Here is a 24,209-nt window from a genome sequence, read left to right on the forward strand (position 1 = left end):
GGGATAACGGTGGGAGAACTGAGCTTTCGTTTGCTAAAGGACATAAACTGAGTGTGAACCAGGCCACTCACTGGCTTGACTGATGTCAAAGGCTGGAATAATTGATTGGCACAGCCCAGCTTCATCTGCTGACCTGGGCTCCACGTTGGCTTTGCCCCAGAGAAGGGACATACTGCCAGCAAGCAGAGGCACTGCTTGCAGCTGCCTGCCACAATGTGCCTGCTCCAGGTTATGGCTATGCGTGCACCTACCAGCCTTGGAAATAGAGCATTTTAACTTCCTCAGGTGATGGCTTCTTCTGTCTTATTTTTTATTTTCTTCTATGTTTCTGTGACGTGGGAAATGCAGTGCTCTCTTGGTAGCCTTAAGAGCTACCAATGGTATTTCCCCTGGTTATGATGTGATAATGCTACTACGATCCAGTTCATTAGGAGAAAAGACATCACTCTTCAGTTTGATTGCCATTTATTATTCACTGGGTACGGAGAATCACTCATTCTTGAACACCAGGGAATCGCAAATGGGGGAAACAGCATACGTACAGACCGACAGGAGAGAAACAAATTCTGATTGAAGTTATAACTTGGCATCAACGTGAATTGCAACAAATGGATCTTCGTCACTGTTACTGATTTGGAAGTTAGCCATTCCATCCCCGGAAACATACACCTGCTTTCCAGTACATTTTTTGCCCTCCTTTTGTCCAGAAATAACATCACAGTAGGTACCAGCAGGCAGAGCAGTTTGCAAATTGGTGTTCATGTACCTGTGTGAAAATCAGTGAACGCTGCTCCTCCATTGATTTCAAAACAGGTATTTCAAACTGGGTAAAGGAATTCTGAAGCTGATGCTATTGCATGACTTGGAAGGGCAATGTAATGCAAGGGAGTTCTGAGCCTGACCCTGCTTCTCTCCCTGCACTCTCTTTTGGCCCTCCAGAACTGGGGTGCCACTGCGTGAATCTAGCTCAGGCTGTAGTTGTTGTTCTGATTGGAAGGAAAGGACGGGACAAAATCAAAGCATAAAAGAGCTTCACAACAGGACATGTGCTGCTAAAGGTAATCCTAATTGTGATGATCGTTCAGTGCATTAGGGTTGAATTAGACCACAGGAATGGGATGCTCAAGATGCTAACGAGCAACCTGTACATCTTCAGACACTCCACTCAGACACCTCAGCCTTGCTTTCGATATTCTCCATTCACCTGACTGCACTCTAGATCAAGGGCATCCCCCTTCCTTGATGTCCTGAGCCCTTTCAGTTGGAGCCAGCTGAGGAGCTATGCTTCTCCTCAGGGATACGGTCTCTCCCACCGACTTACCAGTCGTCGTTATTAAAGACGATGAAGCCTTTATTGCCACGGCCAAAAGCTACTTGATTGCTGCCGTTGTCCCACCAGTTTGAGAAAGGCTGGCCGTCTACCACGTTACGGAAGATAACCATGTTCCTGAAAATGCAAGGAATGGCTGTCACTGCAGTTGCAAGAGCTCCACAGCCAAGAGGCTCATGATGCAAAAGTCACTGCTTTTACTGCGTTTTGCTCAGAGTCTCCTACTTTATTTGCCGCCAGCGATGTTCACAAACCCAGTCGTTGCCACAGGTGGTGTCTGCACTGATTGTAACAGACTTTGTTGATCCATCCGAGTTGCTAGGTGGTCCAATCCAGTCGTTGGCATCCTTTTATTGAAAAGAGACATTTGAAAGTTCTTACTGGAAAACGCAGAGCAAAAAGCGGGATGGATGGCACATCTAATTTCCACCCACCCGATCCAACACAGGACAGAGAAATCACTTGAGAAGGTTAGCAAACGTGAATCTTCAGCGTTACAAACTTACCTGCCCATTTACAAAATTTCTTGTCCAACGATAACTTGACATCACACGTGTGAACCCATACGGATGAGCCAACATGAAACCAACGGCCATTTTATAAAGCCTGATGGGCCAAAAGCATAATGAGACGTGGCAAGAGAAAGCGTGCCGGGGAACAAACAGACAAACAAATCAGCAAGAGGAAGAGGCATCACCCAGACAACCCAGCATTCCTTACCTGGCGTCCCAGAAGGTTAGAATGGAAGCTCCACCAGCCCCGTGCCCCCGCTGGTTGTCATGGTTATCCACAAAGACCAGGGCTCTGTCAGAAGGCACAAAGCCCCAGCCTTCTCCCCAGTTCCTGGCCAAAAACACAAAGACTTGAATCTACCCCGTCAAGCTGCGCATCCAGCGTATCCTAGGCAAGCTGCAGGATGGTCGCCCTTACTTTAAGTAGGACATCTTTTCTCCATTCCACTTGCGGATCACTGTCCCCAGTTTTGCACCGTATTTGAATTCAGTCACTCAGCCATTTCCAAAGTACTCACTGCCTGTGATCGGCTCGCCGCCCAAGTCAATTACCTAGTAGAGGAAGCAGAAGGTAATCATCTGTTCTGGTCCCACAGAGACAAAAAATCTGCAGCATACAGCTGGCAACATCACCTCATGCTTTAGATCGAGAGAAATGCATTGCCCAGCACGTTCATTTCTGCCAGGCAGATCAACCAAAAGTTGGTACAATGCATGATGTAACCATGTGGAAAGATAGGGCCGTAGAGTTGCCCTAAGCTGCCACCTACCACCTCCTAGTTAGTTGACCATTAGAAATCCCGACATAGATTTCAGGACGTCTTACATTTCTGGAGGGCAGTTATCACTCGCCCACTGGACTGCAGAGCTCAGTCTTTCCTGGTGTGTAGGAACAGGCCCATGGCATCACTGTCACCTCTCAGGAGGAGGAAGGTAGAAAGGACACATGCATAAAGGGAGGCAGAAAGGAAAATCATGGCGATTACCTCTTGGTAAATGAACGGTTTTGTTCCTGAAGGAAACCATCGAGTATTCAGAGTGCTCAGCTTGTCCAGAAATGCTTTGATGTCCCCAGGCCACATATGCTTGGCAGCATCAATCCGGAAGCCTGCTACACCAATATCAATGAGGTGATTCATGTACTCTGCAACTTTTGAGCGTACATAGTCCTTCTCCAGGGCCAGATCAAGAAGACCAGTCAAGCGACAGTCACGAACCTGTGTAAGGAAAAAGGAGCGAGGTAAAGGAAACAGAGAGAGGAAAAACGTAAATGAAAATGAAAAGTAGAAAAGAAAGAAGAAAAGTATGAGGAAAAGAAAGGAAAAGGAAAAGGATGTAAGAAATGGGAAAGGAGAAAGAAGGAAAGAGAAAGGAGAAAGGAGAAAGACAGAAGGAGAAAGGAGAAAGGAGAAAGGAAAAAGGAGAAAGGCGAAAGGCGAAAGGAGAAAGGAGAAAGGAGAAAGGAGGAAAGAGAAGGTAATGGATAGGACTGTGGTCTCACTCCATGCAGCAGTTTATAGAGCAGCTGTGAATAAAATATCACCTCCCCATCTTGATGTCATCAGCGTTCAGTGTGGGAATTGGCACTGAGTGTCGTTGCAAAGCAGATGAAGGCTGAGCTGTGACCTTGAGAAAGAACTGCCACACATTCCATGTACAAAAAGACTGCCGCGTGCAGCCAGGGTAGCATCTTGCACTGCTGCCAGTTTTGCAGGGGGCACCTTATCAGGCTCAGCTGAGTTTACCAGCCGTAAGGAAGAGCTCACTGGTGCAGCTGAGTGCTTTGGGCTCCATCAGTTCAGGCACATACTTCTGCGCATGCCCACATGAAACATGTGGGGCAGGTTTGTGATTTCTCAGTGCCTACAATACTGTGCACCACAATGTGCCTTCCCTGAAGAGAAGCCTATGACGCTCACCACTGTATTCACTGGTCAGGTGGCGAAGTGCTGAATCTGTGGTAAACTACTCCGTTTGTGTGGCCTTACGGTAATCTTTACACAACAGGTTAAAAAAGAATTCACAGTTTCCCCATAGAAATTTACCTGGTATATGTCTCCATAATTCTGGATTTCTCCATTTGAGGTGTAACATTTGCCATCATTGAAATCCCAGCCAGAGTATGGCACTTCTGGAAAACTTTCGCTCCCAGCATCGAAATAGCTTCCACACGTTGAGTGGGTTCCTGAGCCACCCGCAGCCCCACACATGTGGTTGACAACAGCATCCACATAAATATAAACCTGGAAAAGTAGTGATTGCACTTCGGTGTGCTTTGTAGCACGGGGAAGCGACAGTCAGAGCTTTACCACATCACTGTTAATTCAACCTTTTTTCCCCTTTCACATCATTCTCCATTTATGCCTCCTTTGAGGACAGGAGCAGTGACTTCCGTCAGCTGAAACCGCACTGCTTGCTGTATCAGTTACATGTTTTAAAGGCACTTACTCCAACGTTGTTGCATCTGGTCACCATGTCTCTGAATTCATTTTCGTTTCCTGATCGAGTGCAGATCTTGTAGCTGATGGGCTGGTATCTTTCCCACCAGGGTCTGTTTGGGTTAGTAACGACAATATTTTCATTTGGAGGAGAAACCTGCAGGTGAGATGGTGGACCTCAGTAAGAAATGAGTAGTTTTTATTTCAAGTTCTAAGTGCAAAACGTGCACCAAGATTAGTCCTGGATTTCCATGAGAGACGGGCTTTGCGCCAGACCCGGTCTCTCTCGCTCTCTCTCCCTCCCTGCAGCACAAGCTCGGGTCTGCGAGATGTCTGTCTTGTAGACTGGTGACAAGGAAGTTCTCTTTTGTTCCCATGGGCTGCCCATGTCCAGCCTGGGCCTGCTGTCCAAGGACATGCGCATGGGAGGGCTGAAGCCACAGGAACTACTTTTGTCTGGAATAGAGACATCCTTTGGAAAGCCAAAACTCCACGCTGAGACACTTGCCTTGGTAAAAAGGGAAGAGGAAAACTTAGCCTTCCAAGGGAAGCCCGTCAGGGGAAAGCATGCACCTTTGCAGCTGGTCTGCTGGAGAGACACTCTACCCAGGCCGGCAGGATCTCCGGTTGCGCCTAACAGCATTTACTACTTCCATCCCCACGTTCCACACCAAAGTTACTTGGAGCTGGCTGTCTCCGATTCTGGCCTACTGCGGTTCATTAATCAAATGCTACAAAGCAGTTTTACTACCTACGGGCAGGAAACAACGTACCTGAACTCCTCCAAATCCATTAGGAGCTAAGTAGCGTTCACACTCAAGAGCAATATCGGCCCAGCGCCATTCAAAGAGATGTACAATAGATGTCCTCCCAGCCTTAGTGTTGGGGTTGTACTGCGCCCCGCAAAGCCCTATGGCCACGAGGAGAAGGAGAACTTGCATGGTGCCTTCAGCATAAGGCTGTGGTCTCTCCACTGGCCATTTATACTCCTGCAAGATGACAAAGTTCCTATTGCAGCTGACAGATTTCTCAGAGATAAACACTATCAGTTATTGTTTGGCTAGCGAGCTGGGTATCACTCTTCCATTTTGTTTTTTTTTTCCTGAATTGCCCCACAGCTGAAGATAAAATACCTTTTCACAATGTCTATGCCTTATCATAAACCAAGCAGTCTGTGCACAGCGCACCCAAATTTGGGACTGTATTCTTTCCAGTCGTATAAAAAAAGATAATGTATCAGAAGTTAGCCCAGGCGTGACACGTGGACCCTCAAGGGGAGCTCTGGAACGTAAAAGGAAAGGAAAGGAATTAAAAGACAAGTGGAACTCTAATAGCTCTCAGAGAATGAATGAATTCATCAGCATTCAGAGGCATCTAGCGCTCACGATTAATCCCAGCTCACACCTAGGTACCAGACCAGCCACTCTCAGTCAATAGCAGATGCATCACACAACACATTGTGAGACTTGAACAGCTGAATCACACTGGTAATTGGAAATTGGCCGTATGTTTTTTTAGTGTTATTTCACAGTGCCTGCTAGCCAATATTACAGTTTTTCATCACACAGTCATGCAGAGTAACTGTTGCTCTACCTGACTTAAAGTGATGAGTTTCAAGTACTTTCCTGTGGAGCGCCTCCATAAGCTTTCACCTTCCTTTAAATGACCACTGATTTATCTGAGTCAAGGAGGGAAATGCAAAATTAGATGTAAAGAGATAGTGCAGATGAATTTTTGATGTCTGTCATAAAACTGAATTGGAAAGCCAAATGGATCTGTTGCCTAAGCCTCTGCTGGCTGTTCCTGCAATTTCCTCTTTCAAAAACCTTCCTGCTTTTGCTTGTGACATGATGTGAGGATCTCATTTGGAACTAATACATAACATCAAGTTCTTAGTACAACACTCCATGAGTAAGCTGGAGTCGGGCCGATGATAAAACAACACTCTGTGAGAATTCAAAAACCAGAAAATCCCTGACACTTAGTGAATAACCGTGAGAAAAGCAAGAAGTCCACAAACAGGCATACCCACTCCAAGAGAAAATGTCATTACACTTTGTACCTGAACTGCCTCGAGTATGTTCTTTCTAAACTAGCCATGACATTCCATATGTGTCAGATACATTCTTGTCTTTCCCAGAATTTGTGTTCAAGGATGAAATGCCAAAGCAGGTCCTGTTTGCCCACCTGTTCATTTTCGTGTCATAGACCTTACTAGAGGTCTGTTTGCGCTACAAAAAATGAAATAGCAAATTGCCTTTATTTTAACTAATAGCAATGGCACATTGATTGGTGGGAACTTTGGTTCATTGCTTTCTACCTTCAGTACTGGCACAGTAGAAGACAAATATTTCCAAATGGGAGCACGAGGGAATAAGGATTCTAACATCGTAAGTAAAAGGACTCAATTCATTCTTCCAAAAATATGCACCAGCTCCAAACATGACCTTGTCTACTCTTCAACAACAAGCAACCAATGAGGTGATTACAAATTGTGATTATGAGGATAGTGAGAACAAACCTATTGTTCGTCATTATTGGCAAGACCAACCCAATGCATCTGAGGTCAAATTTGAAAACACCATTCCCTCTAGGCTTGTCTTAAGCTAATGGTAAGTGATTCAGCTGTTCAAGTCTCACAACGTGTTGTGTGATGCATCTGCTATTGACTGAGAGTGGCTGGTCTGGTACCTAGGTGTGAGCTGGGATTAATCGTGAGCGCTAGATGCCTCTGAATGCTGATGAATTCATTCATTCTCTGAGAGCTATTAGAGTTCCACTTGTCTTTTAATTCCTTTCCTTTCCTTTTATGTTCCAGAGCTCCCCTTGAGGGTCCACGTGTCACGCCTGGGCTAACTTCTGATACATTATCTTTTTTTATACGACTGGAAAGAATACAGTCCCAAATTTGGGTGCGCTGTGCACAGACTGCTTGGTTTATGATAAGGCATAGACATTGTGAAAAGGTATTTTATCTTCAGCTGTGGGGCAATTCAGGAAAAAAAAAACAAAATGGAAGAGTGATACCCAGCTCGCTAGCCAAACAATAACTGATAGTGTTTATCTCTGAGAAATCTGTCAGCTGCAATAGGAACTTTGTCATCTTGCAGGAGTATAAATGGCCAGTGGAGAGACCACAGCCTTATACTGAAGGCACCATGCAAGTTCTCCTTCTCCTCGTGGTGGCCATAGGGCTTTGCGGGGCGCAGTACAACCCCAACACTAAGGCTGGGAGGACATCTATTGTACATCTCTTTGAATGGCGCTGGGCCGATATTGCTCTTGAGTGTGAACGCTACTTAGCTCCTAATGGATTTGGAGGAGTTCAGGTACGTTGTTTCCTGCCCGTAGGTAGTAAAACTGCTTTGTAGCATTTGATTAATGAACCGCAGTAGGCCAGAATCGGAGACAGCCAGCTCCAAGTAACTTTGGTGTGGAACGTGGGGATGGAAGTAGTAAATGCTGTTAGGCGCAACCGGAGATCCTGCCGGCCTGGGTAGTGTCTCTCCAGCAGACCAGCTGCAAAGGTGCATGCTTTCCCCTGACGGGCTTCCCTTGGAAGGCTAAGTTTTCCTCTTCCCTTTTTACCAAGGCAAGTGTCTCAGCGTGGAGTTTTGGCTTTCCAAAGGATGTCTCTATTCCAGACAAAAGTAGTTCCTGTGGCTTCAGCCCTCCCATGCGCATGTCCTTGGACAGCAGGCCCAGGCTGGACATGGGCAGCCCATGGGAACAAAAGAGAACTTCCTTGTCACCAGTCTACAAGACAGACATCTCGCAGACCCGAGCTTGTGCTGCAGGGAGGGAGAGAGAGCGAGAGAGACCGGGTCTGGCGCAAAGCCTGTCTCTCATGGAAATCCAGGACTAATCTTGGTGCACGTTTTGCACTTAGAACTTGAAATAAAAACTACTCATTTCTTACTGAGGTCCACCATCTCACCTGCAGGTTTCTCCTCCAAATGAAAATATTGTCGTTACTAACCCAAACAGACCCTGGTGGGAAAGATACCAGCCCATCAGCTACAAGATCTGCACTCGATCAGGAAACGAAAATGAATTCAGAGACATGGTGACCAGATGCAACAACGTTGGAGTAAGTGCCTTTAAAACATGTAACTGATACAGCAAGCAGTGCGGTTTCAGCTGACGGAAGTCACTGCTCCTGTCCTCAAAGGAGGCATAAATGGAGAATGATGTGAAAGGGGAGAAATGAAAGTGAAAGGGGAAAACGGTTGAATTAACAGTGATGCGGTAAGGCTCTGACTGTCGCTTCCCAGTGCTACAAAGCATACTGAAGTGCAATCACTACTTTTCCAGGTTTATATTTATGTGGATGCTGTTGTCAACCACATGTGTGGGGCTGCGGGTGGCTCAGGCACCCATTCAACCTGTGGAAGCTATTTCAATGCTGGGAGCGAAAGTTTTCCAGAAGTGCCATACTCTGGCTTGGATTTCAATGATGGCAAATGTCACACCTCAAATGGAGAAATTCAGAATTATGGAGACATGTATCAGGTAAATTTCTATGGGAGAACTGTGAATTCTTTTTAACCTGTTGTGTAAGATTACACAGGGAAGGCACATTGTGGTGCACAGTATTGTAGGCACTGAGAAATCACAAACCTGCCCCACATGTTTCATGTGGGCATGCGCAGGAGTGTGCGCCTGAACTGATGGAGCCCAAAGCACTCAGCTGCACCAGTGAGCTCTTCCTTACGGCTGGTAAACTCAGCTGAGCCTGATAAGGTGCCCCCTGCAAAACTGGCAGCAGTGCAAGATGCTACCCTGGCTGCACGCGGCAGTCTTTTTGTACATGGAATGTGTGGCAGTTCTTTCTCAAGGTCACAGCTCAGCCTTCATCTGCTTTGCAGCAACACTCAGTGCCAATTCCCACACTGAATGCTGATGACATCAAGATGGGGAGGTGATATTTTATTCACAGCTGCTCTATAAACTGCAGCATGGAGTGAGACCACAGTGCTCTTCATTACCTTCTCCGTACTCCTTTTTCCTTTCTTCTTTCTCCTTTTTTGGTTCTGCCTTCTCCTTTCTCCTTTCTCCTTTCTTCTTTCCCTTTTCTTTCATCCATTTTCTTTTCCTTATTTCTTTTTCCTTTTCCTTTGTCCTTTGTCCTTCATCCTTTGTACATTTTATTTGTCCTTTTCTTTTTCCTTTGTTTGCTCCTTTTACCTTTGTTCTTTGTCCATTCTCACTCTCCTTTACCTTGCTCCTTTGTCCTTTCTCCATTTCCTTTACCTTGCTCCTTTTTCCTTACACAGGTCCGTGACTGTCGCTTGAGTGGTCTTCTTGATCTGGCCCTGGACAAGGACTATGTACGCTCAAAAGTTGCAGAGTACATGAATCACCTCATTAGTATTGGTGTAGCAGGCTTCCGGATTGATGCTGCCAAGCATATGTGGCCTGGGGACATCAAAGCATTTCTGGACAAGCTGAGCACTCTGAATACTCGATGGTTTCCTTCAGGAACAAAACCGTTCATTTACCAAGAGGTAATCGCCATGATTTTCCTTTCTGCCTCCCTTTATGCATGTGTCCTTTCTACCTTCCTCCTCCTGAGAGGTGACAGTGATGCCATAGGCCTGTTCCTACACACCAGGAAAGACTGAGCTCTGCAGTCCAGTGGGCGAGTGATAACTGCCCTTCAGAAATGCAAGACGTCCTGAAATCTATGTCGGGATTTCTAATGGTCAACTGACTAGGAGGTGGTAGGCGGCAACTTAGGGCAACTCTACGGCCCTATCTTTCCACATGGTTACATCATGCATTGTACCAACTTTTGGTTGATCTGCCTGGCAGAAATGAACGTGCTGGGCAATGCATTTCTCTCGATCTAAAGCATGAGGTGATGTTGCTGGCTGTATGCTGCAGATTTTTTGTCTCTGTGGGACCAGAACAGATAATTACCTTCTGCTTCCTCTACTAGGTAATTGACTTGGGCGGCGAGCCGATCACAGGCAGTCAGTACTTTGGAAATGGCCGAGTGACTGAATTCAAATATGGTGCAAAACTGGGGACAGTGATCCGCAAGTGGAATGGAGAAAAGATGTCCTACTTAAAGTAAGGGCGACCATCCTGCAGCTTGCCTAGGATACGCTGGATGCGCAGCTTGACGGGGTAGATTCAAGTCTTTGTGTTTTTGGCCAGGAACTGGGGAGAAGGCTGGGGCTTTGTGCCTTCTGACAGAGCCCTGGTCTTTGTGGATAACCATGACAACCAGCGGGGGCACGGGGCTGGTGGAGCTTCCATTCTAACCTTCTGGGACGCCAGGTAAGGAATGCTGGGTTGTCTGGGTGATGCCTCTTCCTCTTGCTGATTTGTTTGTCTGTTTGTTCCCCGGCACGCTTTCTCTTGCCACGTCTCATTATGCTTTTGGCCCATCAGGCTTTATAAAATGGCCGTTGGTTTCATGTTGGCTCATCCGTATGGGTTCACACGTGTGATGTCAAGTTATCGTTGGACAAGAAATTTTGTAAATGGGCAGGTAAGTTTGTAAAGCTGAAGATTCACGTTTGCTAACCTTCTCAAGTGATTTCTCTGTCCTGTGTTGGATCGGGTGGGTGGAAATTAGATGTGCCATCCATCCCGCTTTTTGCTCTGCATTTTCCAGTAAGAACTTTCAAATGTCTCTTTTCAATAAAAGGATGCCAACGACTGGATTGGACCACCTAGCAACTCGGATGGATCAACAAAGTCTGTTACAATCAATGCGGACACCACCTGTGGCAACGGCTGGGTTTGTGAACATCGCTGGCGGCAAATAAAGTAGGAGACTCTGGAGCAAAACGCAGTAAAAGCAGTGACTTTTGCATCATGAGCCTCTTGGCTGTGGAGCTCTTGCAACTGCAGTGACAGCCATTCCTTGCATTTTCAGGAACATGGTTATCTTCCGTAACGTGGTAAACGGCCAGCCTTTCTCAAACTGGTGGGACAACGGCAGCAATCAAGTAGCGTTTGGCCGTGGCAATAAAGGCTTCATCGTCTTTAATAACGACGACTGGTAAGTCGATGGGAGAGACCGTATCCCTGAGGAGAAGCATAGCTTCCCAACCGGAACGCTGAAGGGGCTCAGATGTTTGGAGGAGGGATGTCCCTGAGCTAGAGCACAGTCAGGTGAATGGAGAATATCGAAAGCAAGGCTGAAGTGTCTGAGTGGAGTGTCTGAAGATGTACAGGTTGCTCGTTAACCTCTTGAGCATCCCATTCCTGTGGTCTCCCTCACATATCATGTCGTCTCCAGTACACCCACATATGAGTTCATATTAGAAGAGGCTGAGGCTGTGGACAGAGCAGTGCCCAAGGATGTAAGCAGTAGGAGCTGAAGTTTTGGTAATTCTGAGCAGAGAGGGAACTCTCTCACTTCCCTCATCGAAACTTGCCAGTCCCATCCAAGCCAGTCCAAGCCAGTTCAAGCCTAATGCATTGAACGATCATCACAATTAGGATTACCTTTAGCAGCACATGTCCTGTTGTGAAGCTCTTTTATGCTTTGATTTTGTCCCGTCCTTTCCTTCCAATCAGAACAACAACTACAGCCTGAGCTAGATTCACGCAGTGGCACCCCAGTTCTGGAGGGCCAAAAGAGAGTGCAGGGAGAGAAGCAGGGTCAGGCTCAGAACTCCCTTGCATTACATTGCCCTTCCAAGTCATGCAATAGCATCAGCTTCAGAATTCCTTTACCCAGTTTGAAATACCTGTTTTGAAATCAATGGAGGAGCAGCGTTCACTGATTTTCACACAGGTACATGAACACCAATTTGCAAACTGGTCTGCCTGCTGGTACCTACTGTGATGTTATTTCTGGACAAAAGGAGGGCAAAAAATGTACTGGAAAGCAGGTGTATGTTTCCGGGGATGGAATGGCTAACTTCCAAATCAGTAACAGTGACGAAGATCCATTTGTTGCAATTCACGTTGATGCCAAGTTATAACTTCAATCAGAATTTGTTTCTCTCCTGTCGGTCTGTACGTATGCTGTTTCCCCCATTTGCGATTCCCTGGTGTTCAAGAATGAGTGATTCTCCGTACCCAGTGAATAATAAATGGCAATCAAACTGAAGAGTGATGTCTTTTCTCCTAATGAACTGGATCGTAGTAGCATTATCACGTCATAACCAGGGGAAATACCATTGGTAGCTCTTAAGGCTACCAAGAGAGCACTGCATTTCCCACGTCACAGAAACATAGAAGAAAATAAAAAATAAGACAGAAGAAGCCATCACCTGAGGAAGTTAAAATGCTCTATTTCCAAGGCTGGTAGGTGCACGCATAGCCATAACCTGGAGCAGGCACATTGTGGCAGGCAGCTGCAAGCAGTGCCTCTGCTTGCTGGCAGTATGTCCCTTCTCTGGGGCAAAGCCAACGTGGAGCCCAGGTCAGCAGATGAAGCTGGGCTGTGCCAATCAATTATTCCAGCCTTTGACATCAGTCAAGCCAGTGAGTGGCCTGGTTCACACTCAGTTTATGTCCTTTAGCAAACGAAAGCTCAGTTCTCCCACCGTTATCCCCTTTGGTTTGCTGCAAACTAACGTTCATGCTTGCTATTCCACCCGTAAATGTGAAGTGAGCTGCATCACCTTGCAGGGCCACCAGGTGATCAGGCCCTGTCAGCATGGTTTTATGAAAGGCAGGTCCTACTTGACTAACCTGATCTCCTGTGACAAAGTGACATGCTGGGTGGACGAGGGAAAGGCTGTGGATGTGGTCTACCATGACTTCAGTAAGGCTTTTGACACCGTTTCCCACAGCATTCTCCTCAAGAAACTGGCTGCTCTTGGCTTGGACTGGCGTACGCTTCGTTGGGTTAGAAACTGGCTGGGTAGCCGGGCCCAAAGAGTTGTGGTGAATGGAGTCAAATCCAGTTTGAGGCTGGTTACTAGTGGAGTCCCCCAGGGATCAGTACTGGGGCCAGTCCTCTTTAATATCTTTATCGATGGTCTGGATGGGGGGATCGAGTGCACCCTCAGTAAGTCTGCAGACGACACCAAGTTAGGTGCGTGTGTCAATCTGCTTAAGGGTAGGAAGGCTCTGCAGGAGGATCTGGATAGGCTGGACCGATGGGCTGAGGCCAACTGTATGAAGTTTAACAAGGCCAAGTGCCAGGTCCTGCACCTCGGGCACAACAACCCCAAGCAGCGCTACAGGCTGGGAAATGAGTGGTTGGAAAGCTGCCTGGCAGAGAAGGACCTGGGAGTACTGGTTGATAGTCGGCTGAACATGAGCCAGCAGTGTGCTCAGGTGGCCAAGAAGGCCAACAGCATCCTGGATTGCATACGAAACAGTGTGGCCAGCAGGGCTAGGGAAGTGATTGTCCCCCTGTACTCGGCTCTGGTGAGGCCGCACCTCGAGTACTGTGTTCAGTTTTGGGCCCCTCGCTACAAGAAGGACATGGAGGTGCTCGAGCGAGTCCAGAGAAGGGCAACAAAGCTGGTGAGGGGTCTGGAGAACAAGTCTTACGAGGAGCGGCTGAGGGAGCTGGGATTGTTCAGCCTGGAGAAGAGGAGGCTCAGGGGTGACCTTATCGCACTCTACAGGTACCTTATAGGAGGCTGTAGCGAGGTGGGTGTTGGTCTATTCTCCCACGTGCCTGGTGACAGGACGAGGGGGAATGGGTTAAAGTTGCACCAAGGGAGGTTTTGGTTGGATATTAGGAAGAACTTCTTTACTGAAAGGGTTGTTAGGCATTGGAATAGGCTGCCCAGGGAAGTGGTTGAGTCACCATTCCTGGAGGTCTTTAAAAGACGTTTAGATGTAGAGCTTAGTGATATGGTTTAGTGGAGGACTTGTTAGTGTTAGGTCAGAGGTTGGACTCGGTGATCTGGAGGTCTCTTCCAGCCTAGATGATTCTGTGTGATTCTGTGCATAGCCAAGCACCACTTAGTCCTCTTGATGGTAGCTAAAGCATAGCATAATATTGTCTCCGTGTTGAAGTAGCTCTGCTCCGTCTCAGATTCCCTTCCACTGAGATCTCTTGCTTCTTGTGACACAACACTGAAGAGGCTTGGCATGTAAGGACAAATTTGTGTCACTTCATCCTTGATCAGGACACTAAAAAATGGAGGTACTCAGCCTTCCTTTAATTTTACAGCCAGCAGATCTCCTCCCTCCCTGACAGTGCAAAGTTTAAAGCTCTGTTTATTGACAAGGTGCACTTTAAAATCAGTCTATAACCTTCACAGAGCTGATCAGCAGCAAAAAAAAGGAAAAAAAGAAAAAAGAAAGGAAAAAACACATAAAAACAAGAACTACAACAAAAGAACAGCAGAAGAAAACCATCTCAGACGGAGATCTCTAATTTAGAGAGTAGAAACTGCAAGCTATCCCAAGGCTATTCTGATCAAAACGAGTGTTGCAAAAGAGCACTCCTAATTAAAGCTTATCCATTTGCTAGGAAGTGTTCTCTGGAAATGGTGACCATCAATAATTTGTTCATGACATATCTCATGAGTAAGACAACTGTTTTCTTCCAAGCAAACAATGCTAAGTCATTCGCTGTCTGTGCAGATGTGGCTTGACCAAAATCTTTCACTGCCTTCTGTGTTGCCTTGTGCTATCCCTCACTGCAAGCAACAGGCTCCTGGCAGTCAAGCAGCAACTGGAATGGGGAGCCAGCCTCTTTCAAAGGGGCAGGAGTGCTCCCTGGCCTGATCCCAGGGGCAAAAGACAGGTTTGCAATGGATATCCGGACAGAGACTGGAGCACAGCGTATGCTTGTCTGCATGCTGCATTAGGTTGTTGTAAAGTTTTTTTTGTTTGTTTGTTTTGGTTGGTTGATTTTGGGTTTGGTTGGTTGGTTGATTGTTTTTTAGTTTTGGTTCTGGCCCATGTTGACATTCAGGTCTAACACTCACAAACTGGGTGTTTCTCTGCTAACTATTAGACAGACATTACCTAACCCCAAATGTAGAAGTCCAGCCATAAAGATTGCAAGCTCTAACCACCGTACCTTTTGTGGAAAATGATTGAAATGACATACATCCGCCTGAGGTGTCCATAAATAACAGGCAACAAAGGCATGCAGAATGCAGAGATCGTGGAATCACAGAATCATTAAGGTTGGAAAAGACCTCCCAGATCATCTGGTCCAACCATCCCCCTACCACTAGTATCACCCACTAAACCATGTCCCTGTGCACCAAGTCCAATCTTTCCTTGAACACCCCCAGGGACGGTGACTCCACCACTTCCCTGGAAACCCATTCCAGTGCCTGACTACTCTTTCTGAGAAGAAATTTCTCCTAATTTCCAACCAGAACCACCCCTGGTGCAACTTGAGGCCATTCCCTCTTGTAATGTGCGAGAGGAGGCCGGCGCCCAGCTCCCCACACCTTCCTCTCGGGTCGTTGTAGACAGCAGTAAGGCCTGCCCTGAACCTCCTCTTCTCCAGACTAAACAACCCCAGTTCTCTCAGGCACTCCTCATAAGACTTGTGTTCCAGACACTTCACCAACTTTGTAGCCCTTCTCTGGACGAGCTCCAGGGCCTTGATGTCCTTCTTGTACTAAGGGGCCCAAAACCGAACACAGTACTCGAGGTGTGGCCTTGCCAGAGCAGAGTACAGGGAGCGATCGCCTCCCTGGTCCTGCTGGCTACACTATTCCTGATACAAGACAGGATGCCGTCGGCCTTCTGGGCCACCTAGGCACACTGCTGGCTCATGTTCAGGTGAGCACTGACCAACACCCCCAGATCCTCTTCCTCTGCACAGCTTTCCAGCCACTCGGCCCCAAGCCTGTGGCGCTGCATGGGGTTGTTGTGGCCAAAGTGCAGGACCCAGCACTTAGCCATGTTGAACGTTATCCCATTGGCCTCTGCCCATCAATCCAACCTGTCCAGGTCCTGCTGCAGGGCCTTCCTACCCTCTGGCAGATAGACACATCCCCTCAACTTGGCATCATCTGTCAGATGGATATGTCTTTGCTTGTGATCATGTCTGAATCCAAATTTGCCATCATGTTGGACTGTAGCATTTATTTTATGTGATGTAGAAATTGAAGACTCGGCCTCAGCACTGCACGTACCACTGGAATTAAATATTATATATAAACAGATACAAATATGATTTGTGCCTTCAGACTGGTTCACAAGGTCTAAGTTGAGTATGCCTGAGAAAGACATGCATTTCACATTTACCTTTGGAACAGCCAGCATGAACATTAGTTTGCAGCAAGCCAAAGGGGATAACGGTGGGAGAACTGAGCTTTCGTTTGCTAAAGGACATAAACTGAGTGTGAACCAGGCCACTCACTGGCTTGACTGATGTCAAAGGCTGGAATAATTGTTATCCCGTTATCCCCAGAGGCTTGCTGCAAACTAAGGGCCATGCTGGTGATTCCACAGGCTGTTCCTCCTCTTTATTATTATTATTATTATTATTATTATTATTATTATTACTATTTTTATTTTTATTTTTATTTTTATTTTTATTTTTATTTTTATTTTCTTGGTGGTGGTTTGTTTTTGGTTTTTGTTTAGTTTTATTTCTGGCCCATGTTGACATTCAGTTCTAACACTTACAAACTGGGTGTTTCTCTGCTATTAGACAGACATTACCTAACCCCAAATGTAAAAGTCTAGCCGTAAAGATTTCAAGCTCTAACCACCGTACCTTTTGTGGAAAATGATTGAAATGACACGTATCCGCCTCAGGTTTCTCTACGTATTAGGCAATAAAGGCATGCAGAATACAGAGATGAATAAATCTGTGCTTGTGATCATTCCTGAATCCAAATTTTCCATGATGTTTGAGTGCAGCATTTGTTTTATGTGATGTAGCAATTGAAGAGTGAGCCTTAGCTGTCTCTTTCATTGTAGAACTATATACCACGTCGAAGAAAATAAATCTTGTCACTGTCTTCTTAAGTGAATTCAAAAGTTGGTGGCCAAACTGTTCACCGCTTTTGAAGGATCGGGCCTGCATCCAGGGTTTGTTTTTGTTCCTTTTGTTTCAAGCTTTTTTTGGTACATATTTGCCTCCTAAAACAATGCAAAGAAGGTGAAAAAAGCAAGTATCTTCCAGAACAACAACAGGTCTTTGAGATCAGTCAGGAAACCTAGAGGTACTGTCAAGTTTATTGCTGATCTTCAGAATTAGTTAGCGCTGTTTTCTTCATTATTATTTCTTCTGCTTTATATGCAGTGGTATCATTAAGGCCTTATTTTTGTATGCCAGTAATGATTAAAATTTGAAGTCATTTTAGGAGAATTTATGAAGTTAAAAGTAATGTATTTTCCTGAGCACAGCAGGACATCTAATCAATTTGCTGAAGTGTAATATTTCAGAATTTTGTAGGCATTATGCAATAGTTTATTTTCTGTCACAAACAAAGCAGTGCTCACTTTCCTTGTTCAACAGTCAGTTTAATTGAGTAATGTCAAAACCTGTTATAGACTGATATTCTAAAGTTTTGTTGCAATATTGCCCGTCTCAAGCCTTGGAGAACAACAGCTCAAACCCTACACATTCTTAGATTAATTATTTTTAATGTAGCAGGTTGTAAGAAACTTGACTACTAGCAGAGATAAATATTCTTACCTTTTTACATAGTATGAGATTGTCAGACTGGTTTAAGATTGAATGGAAGAAAGATCGTGGATAGTAATCGGTTATTTTTCCTTGGTATGTATAAGATTTCTCTCTTAGAGGAGTTTACGTATTTCTGTTACACAATTTCCTTTTCAGTTCCTTCACTGCAGAAAAATACTTACATGTCTGAGGAACTGCTCAGTTGACTTCTGTGAGGAAGAAGGTGAATCTGTCCATCTCCACATATTAGAAATTGGATAACACCATATCTGAGAAATCTGGCCTTCTTTTTCTCCTTTGCCTCTGCTTGGCTCTTTGAACTGCCCTGTGTTCTATTTGTCTGGTGCAAAAGTTTTTTTTCTACTATACTTCTCCACACCTTTGCCACAGCCTTGTTTTTCCTGCTCTTCTGCTCTATCTGTCACGTGCTGAATACCACTTCACTCCTAGTCAGCTCTTCCCATGTCCTTCAGAAAGCTCAGAGGAACTGTGGCTGTATGTTAGGTTCAGGCAGCCATGAAGAGGAGATGCTCTTTACAAATTTTACTCAATTCATTAATTGCTCGTGTTAAATTCGGTCATAAAGAAATAAATGTCCTTTGCTTTCTAAATAATTGTTGCGAAGAAGTGTTTTAATTGTAGTGGGTGTCATGGGATGGGAAAGGCAGTAGAATATTGTCAATCCTGTAAGTATAAAGCACTTATTGTTCACTTAAAATTCTGGCAATTAAAACATAGAAAAAGAACAAAAAAAGGAAGCATAGCAATAAATGTCATTTCCCTGTTGTGTCCCTTTGCTTAGGCCACATGTTCTCTGAATATGTGTAGACAAAGCTCCCTGCACTGTATTGAGCAGAACAGAATGTTTTACTAGTGGTAACTAGTGAACCAGGTAAGTTATAAATTGGACATTTTTAGTGTTATCAGTAGATTATGAGAAGAAGATAAAGTATAGAAATATCCTCAGAAAAGCAGTTTCTCAATCTCATTAGAACCTTACATGAAATATTTAGCCTAGAGCTATAAAGCCTATGCTGCTATAAATTATCTCTTGCATTTCCTAATCTGCTCACAAAAGTATTATGTTTTCAGTGAATATTTATAGCATTTCTGTTTATGCAGACTAAAACAATAGCAATCAGATTGAAGACTTCAGCATCTGCAAGCATTCACTTTAGAACAGGGAAAACTAATTCACTACTGAGCTGTGCAACTTTCCCAAACTGTACAGCTTTCTAGGAATGTTGGCTAAATATATTTTCAACAAAGTCAGTTTTAATAAATCACTGTCAATTCCCATATTTTATCTGACTATTAGGGAAAGCTAGGTGAAATATTCAGTGGCTCAAAGACAATGTGGTATAATTTGACACCCATGGCAATGTTTATACAAAACCAAAATCCAATATAATTTATTTTATGATTCTGTACATGCATAATGAGTTTATACTTCTATCTTTTTTTATATTTATTTCTTACTATAGTTCTATCTTTATGTGTAGCTTTCCACAGATATAGAAGTGATCAGAATTTAATGGAAGTGATGTGCCATAGAGCAAAGTGAATGGCAACACTGTATGTGAACCTGACCAAGAATAAATAAAAGTTAAACATATAGGCATATTTATGAGGCAAACACTTTCACAATCACCCAATCACAAAAGAGAAATGGGGGGTCTGATACATCACAATATTATTATATATTTGGCCTTTTGGTGTTTTTAAGCCACAGAGTTAAAATTATGTTTTTGTGAAATAAGGTGAAATAACCAATGTATTTAGAAAAATCATGACCTTCTAGCTGATTTTCTATGAGTGGACCAGAAGGTTAAAATTACTGAATTATTCTTGGCAATTTATTTTCCCATCTCAATGCAACAGCATAATCGGAAACTTCTGTTCAGCCTTACATACTTCTGTGTCAGCTTATTTCTCTGAACCACTGTTATTTTTCTAGCAGAAGAAAGCGCTGTAAAGGGAAACTAGCAGTCTATTGTCTCAATAAAGCCTGTGAAAATCTTATTTAATTTAGCATTTTGTTTTAAAGGGAAATAAATGAAAACTCAAAACACTACTTTTTAAATTGCTGATCAAGTGTATGGTTCCTTTATATGCAATTAGTATATTTAACTGTCTTAGTCTACCAGTCTCACTGCACAACATTTTCTGAACAACGTACAGATATTGCCTTTGTAGATGTTTTCATGCTATAGTAATTTTCACTTTGCCTTAATGTTAAATCAGAATGGTGTAAGAAGGAATGAAGTAGAAAGTAGAAATAACATTACTAAATATGTTGCCCTTCAGATGACATTTAATACAAAGGCCTTCATCATAAATATTCTGGTGACAGTTGGAGATAGTGGTGAATTATCTCCAGTCAACCAAAGTGAAAGTGCTTGGGTTTTCACCCAGTTGTCACACCAGTTTCTCTGGGATAAATAGCCAGAACATTTCATGTATGATGCAGAAGCTGACTTACACCCTTTAAAAGAGGAGTAAAACATGAGAGATTCTATGACGCTTGTGAGTTAAAAAAATATTTGTCAGAAAAAGAAATTCCATTGTCCTCCTTAGTCCTAAACTAAGAACTGCATTGCGTTAACCATCCACCAAGACTGAGAAGTAGCCACTTTAACTAGCTGCATTATACTTCCTTACTATCCCAAGAATTTTTATTTATTTATCTATCTATCTATTTATTTATTTCAGAAACAAAGAATGGGTGACATCATGTGCAATGGTACACGTATCTTATTTTTCATTCCAGTTGGGAAGAAAACCTTTGGAAGCTTTGCAATTTCTGTCTGTCTGTAATTGACAAATGGTAATAACTGGATGCTAATTTCGGCAATGTTCTGAATGTTTTGTGGAATATAAAATCAATCAGAAGACCCATGAAAAAAAGTTAACCTTAAGAATTTGGGCAAGATGACTACAGGGAACTCATTATGTTTACAATGATGAACATTCATATAGTAGACTAATTTATGCTGGTATTATTCCCTTGTAATGTGTGAGGGGGGCTATCACTAAAATTTTGATTCATCATCTTGACATATTACAGTACTTTGAGTAGTATATTTTAAGTATCAGAATTCGTCTGTGTTTAAAATGAACTATATGTTAAATCATTATTGTTCAAAGTCTCCTCTTCTGTCTTTGAAATTTTGTGAACATATCTGTGTCTTGGGAATTGTGAAGATTAAGCTCAAGTAATTGCCGCCTGAGCTCATAGGCTAAAATCACTTGCAGAATAGCCACTGACAAAATTTAGGTAATTTAAATCGTAATCAAGTTGAATCTCACCAACCATAATGTTTTACAACAACAAAAAGATGATGACAAGAACTTTGAGCTAGCCAGATTGAGTGCAGAAAGAGAGGAAGAGTTCCTTTTTTCCCACTTACTTCCCAGACCCAGCACTAAACCCAAACTAAACAGAAAAATACTCTTGAATAGCCTCAGTTAACCAAAAACAAACAAACAAACAAACAAAAAAACACTCATACTCTCATATCTCATAGTCATTTGTTAAGAGTCATGGAGTCACAGTACACTTAAAAGTACAACAGATGCAACTGCAACATTGGTCTGCGGGCCTAGTAATGCTTCTCACAGGGCAATAAAATTTGCAAGGACAGCATTTTCCTAAACTGAAGTTTCTTGGAAATGAAGTAGATTCACAAATATATATCCATACCTCTGTAAGGACACCTGAATACCTCTGCTGTCTTTTACTTTCCCACTTTTCAGCATTTGTAACATCCATTTTGATCGTATTTAGACATATATAATTTGCATAATCTGGTAGACAATGGCAGGGCAATATCTTACTGTGGAGCTGCAGACAGATAATAGAAGGATTAATAATACATCAGATCCTTCCTGTTAAGATGGCATAGGCCCTAGGATGGAAAAATTGCAATAGAAGGAATGTGGATTTCCATAAGCTAACCTCACTGCAACTCAAACTAGTTCCCCTGACAGATAATGGATTAGAGCAGTAGCCAAGGCAATAAAAGCTAATAGCACATAAGGAAAGAATTTTAGCTTTCTCAGTTTGGGTTCAGTACACATTTCTGCCTTTGCATAAATACTCCTTAAATCTGCCCTTTGCTAGACAGTGTAGTTAGAGACAGACAGCTGGTATGCACAGTGGTGATAGTGACGCGATAGAGTAGTCAGTGGTGAATAGACAGCATGGCAGAACAATTATATAGCTAGTAAGACAGAATGAATACTGATGTTGATAAATGGGTGATATGACAAGACAAACACAAATAACAGACAACAAGACAGAACACAGAGACTAGGCAAACTCCTTCTGGATAATTTAGCTAGGGAGCCAAACTATATATTCACAGGTAGCAATTGTAGATGGTTGAAATAACAAAGAGACAGGAGGAAGGCAAGTGGATCAGCAAGTGCTGTGCTCATGTATAGCAGATGGGACTTTGATGCTGTAGATGAGAAAAGAACTTATGTCTTAGAACAACTATGACAGAATTGTTATGATGCTTTAACCTGTAGCAAATTGTCTATACACTCTATGAGAATAAAAGTAATAATCTTGTCAGCAAAAATAGACTGCCGCATTGTACTGTCAGGATTGTACACTATGTAAGAGGAGTAGGATGTTAAAACTCTTGATAGGAGACTTCAGATGATACAAGACAGAAGGAGATGTGGCAGGAAAACTTGAGCTTTAGATTTGAACCTAGTTTTCCACATTTTAGAATCCATTTCAGTCTCTGTGTCTACAAATTTATTTTTTTATTTGCCAGCTTTAATATATCATGGTTGCCACATTCAACCCCTGTCTCAATACTGCAGATTAAGCAGTGCCCTCCAGATAAGTGCTCTGTTGCTTGCTATCTGCCAAGGCAAGTGAAGTTTATGTGTCAGTTCTGCAAATGAAGCCCATATACATGCAAAACCAGAAGTCACAATAGCTGCAATAAATACCACTTTTCTGATTTTCTACATTGTGGGAATAGGGACTCTTGCCTTCTAACCTCTCTTCATGAGGAAAGCCAAGTATTGTTCCTGACATTCCATTGTAGCACTGTGTGAACATCATAAACTTACTGCACAACTTTTCCACGAGACTGGAGAACGTTTGTCTCAACAAGTCTGCAGCTTATTTTCAAAGCGAATTGGAGAAGTGATGTAACTTCACTGCACAGGGCTGTGTTTTTCTAAAAGAAGAAACCATCACATCATCTAGCCCTGAATTACTACTACTATCTTCCCATTTGTCACGAATGCAAAACAATTTTTCTTTGCATGTCCGCTGACTTCAGAAAAATGTTCAATGTTTAGTGTCACAGGTAGCTTCCTGATCATTCAGTCTTCACACTCAAATGCTGTATTCTGTTTATTCCACACCTAGCAATCAGAAGGTTGTATAAGACCACTGGGGTCATTTCATCTGCACTACAATTACAAGTTGATCCTCTCCACTAATCGCCTGTGTTTTATCTGGTCTACTTTGAACATAGCTTTGTTGTTGCTTCAGTGGCTTCTTTTGAAAAGCTGATCTTCTGCCTAATGGACTTCATAGACAGACTATTTTTGTCAGTAAGGTAAAATTCACACTTCTATATTACAGTTTATTACTCTTTAATCACCTTAAATAATGCCTTGTCTTTCCCTGACATTTCCTCTCGGTAGCTGAGAAATTAGTGTTATGCTGAATGTCAGTGTATGTCAGTGCTGCATAGATTAATTAAAATTAAGTCTAATGTCGCAAAATGAAAGCCACTTTCATTTTTTCCCTTCTTCATTTTTATCTAGGTAGACACAAAAATCTGGTAAAGGATTTTTTTCTGATCCTGCATGAATTAGTAGTTGTTCTGCCCTTGCATTATCTGATACTTATACTAACTTTGTTAGTTGACCTGTAGTGATCATAGGTATAACCTTGTTTCAATGCATTTGTCTACCCTGAAAAGATTAGGAAGCAAGTAGTGTGGCTAATGCAAAATCAAGGAGAATATAAGGATGAGTGTATGTATATACACACACATATTATATATATGCATATACAAGTAATGCATGTTTATATGTATGTATTTTCATTCATTTTGCCTACAGGACATCCCTTAGGTAGTTAAATGGAAATTATATGAAATATATAAAGTTCCCATTATGTTCTATTTCTGTCATAAGTGTTAAGAGATCTGAATCAGCAAGTAAGGGTTATTTCAGGGATAATCAATGGTCCAGCCTCTTACCTTTGCATCAAGAATTTTTATCAAGCAGAAATTGGTATAAAAAAAAAAAAGAGGCACTGAAACCACAACGATCAGGTACAGCCTTTTTGTGGTGTATGAGTATTTCCCTTAAAATGTGTGACATTATGACTTTTATGTCCATATTGAGCT

At 43.3% G+C, this 24,209-nt stretch overlaps 1 protein-coding gene and 1 pseudogene across 1 annotated transcript; one reads left to right on the forward strand and one right to left on the reverse strand.

The window, feature by feature from the left end:
* Positions 1-448: 448 nt before the first annotated feature.
* On the reverse strand, positions 449-5,299 carry LOC121074023 (annotated as a pseudogene).
* A 2,139-nt stretch (positions 5,300-7,438) lies between these two features.
* Positions 7,439-12,354, forward strand: LOC121074137 (pancreatic alpha-amylase-like). The gene is made up of 10 exons (XM_040565829.1): positions 7,439-7,609; positions 8,224-8,370; positions 8,595-8,792; positions 9,557-9,787; positions 10,222-10,355; positions 10,443-10,565; positions 10,680-10,779; positions 10,939-11,060; positions 11,170-11,295; positions 12,037-12,354. The coding sequence occupies exons 1-10, from the start codon at positions 7,439-7,441 to the stop codon at positions 12,224-12,226; spliced, it is 1,542 nt and encodes a 513-aa protein (XP_040421763.1). The 3' UTR covers positions 12,227-12,354.
* Positions 12,355-24,209: the final 11,855 nt, after the last annotated feature.

Source organism: Cygnus olor, chromosome 8 (assembly GCF_009769625.2).
Source record: "Cygnus olor isolate bCygOlo1 chromosome 8, bCygOlo1.pri.v2, whole genome shotgun sequence".
NCBI lineage: Eukaryota > Metazoa > Chordata > Aves > Anseriformes > Anatidae > Cygnus > Cygnus olor.

Excerpts from the sequence above, each read along its gene's own strand:
- LOC121074137 (XM_040565829.1), top strand. The coding sequence starts at position 7,439 with ATGCAAGTTCTCCTTCTCCTCGTGGTGGCCATAGGGCTTTGCGGGGCG. Across the intron at positions 9,788-10,221 it reads AACCGTTCATTTACCAAGAG|GTAATTGACTTGGGCGGCGA; the intron begins GTAATCGCCATG and ends TTCCTCTACTAG. Across the intron at positions 10,356-10,442 it reads GAAAAGATGTCCTACTTAAA|GAACTGGGGAGAAGGCTGGG; the intron begins GTAAGGGCGACC and ends GTTTTTGGCCAG.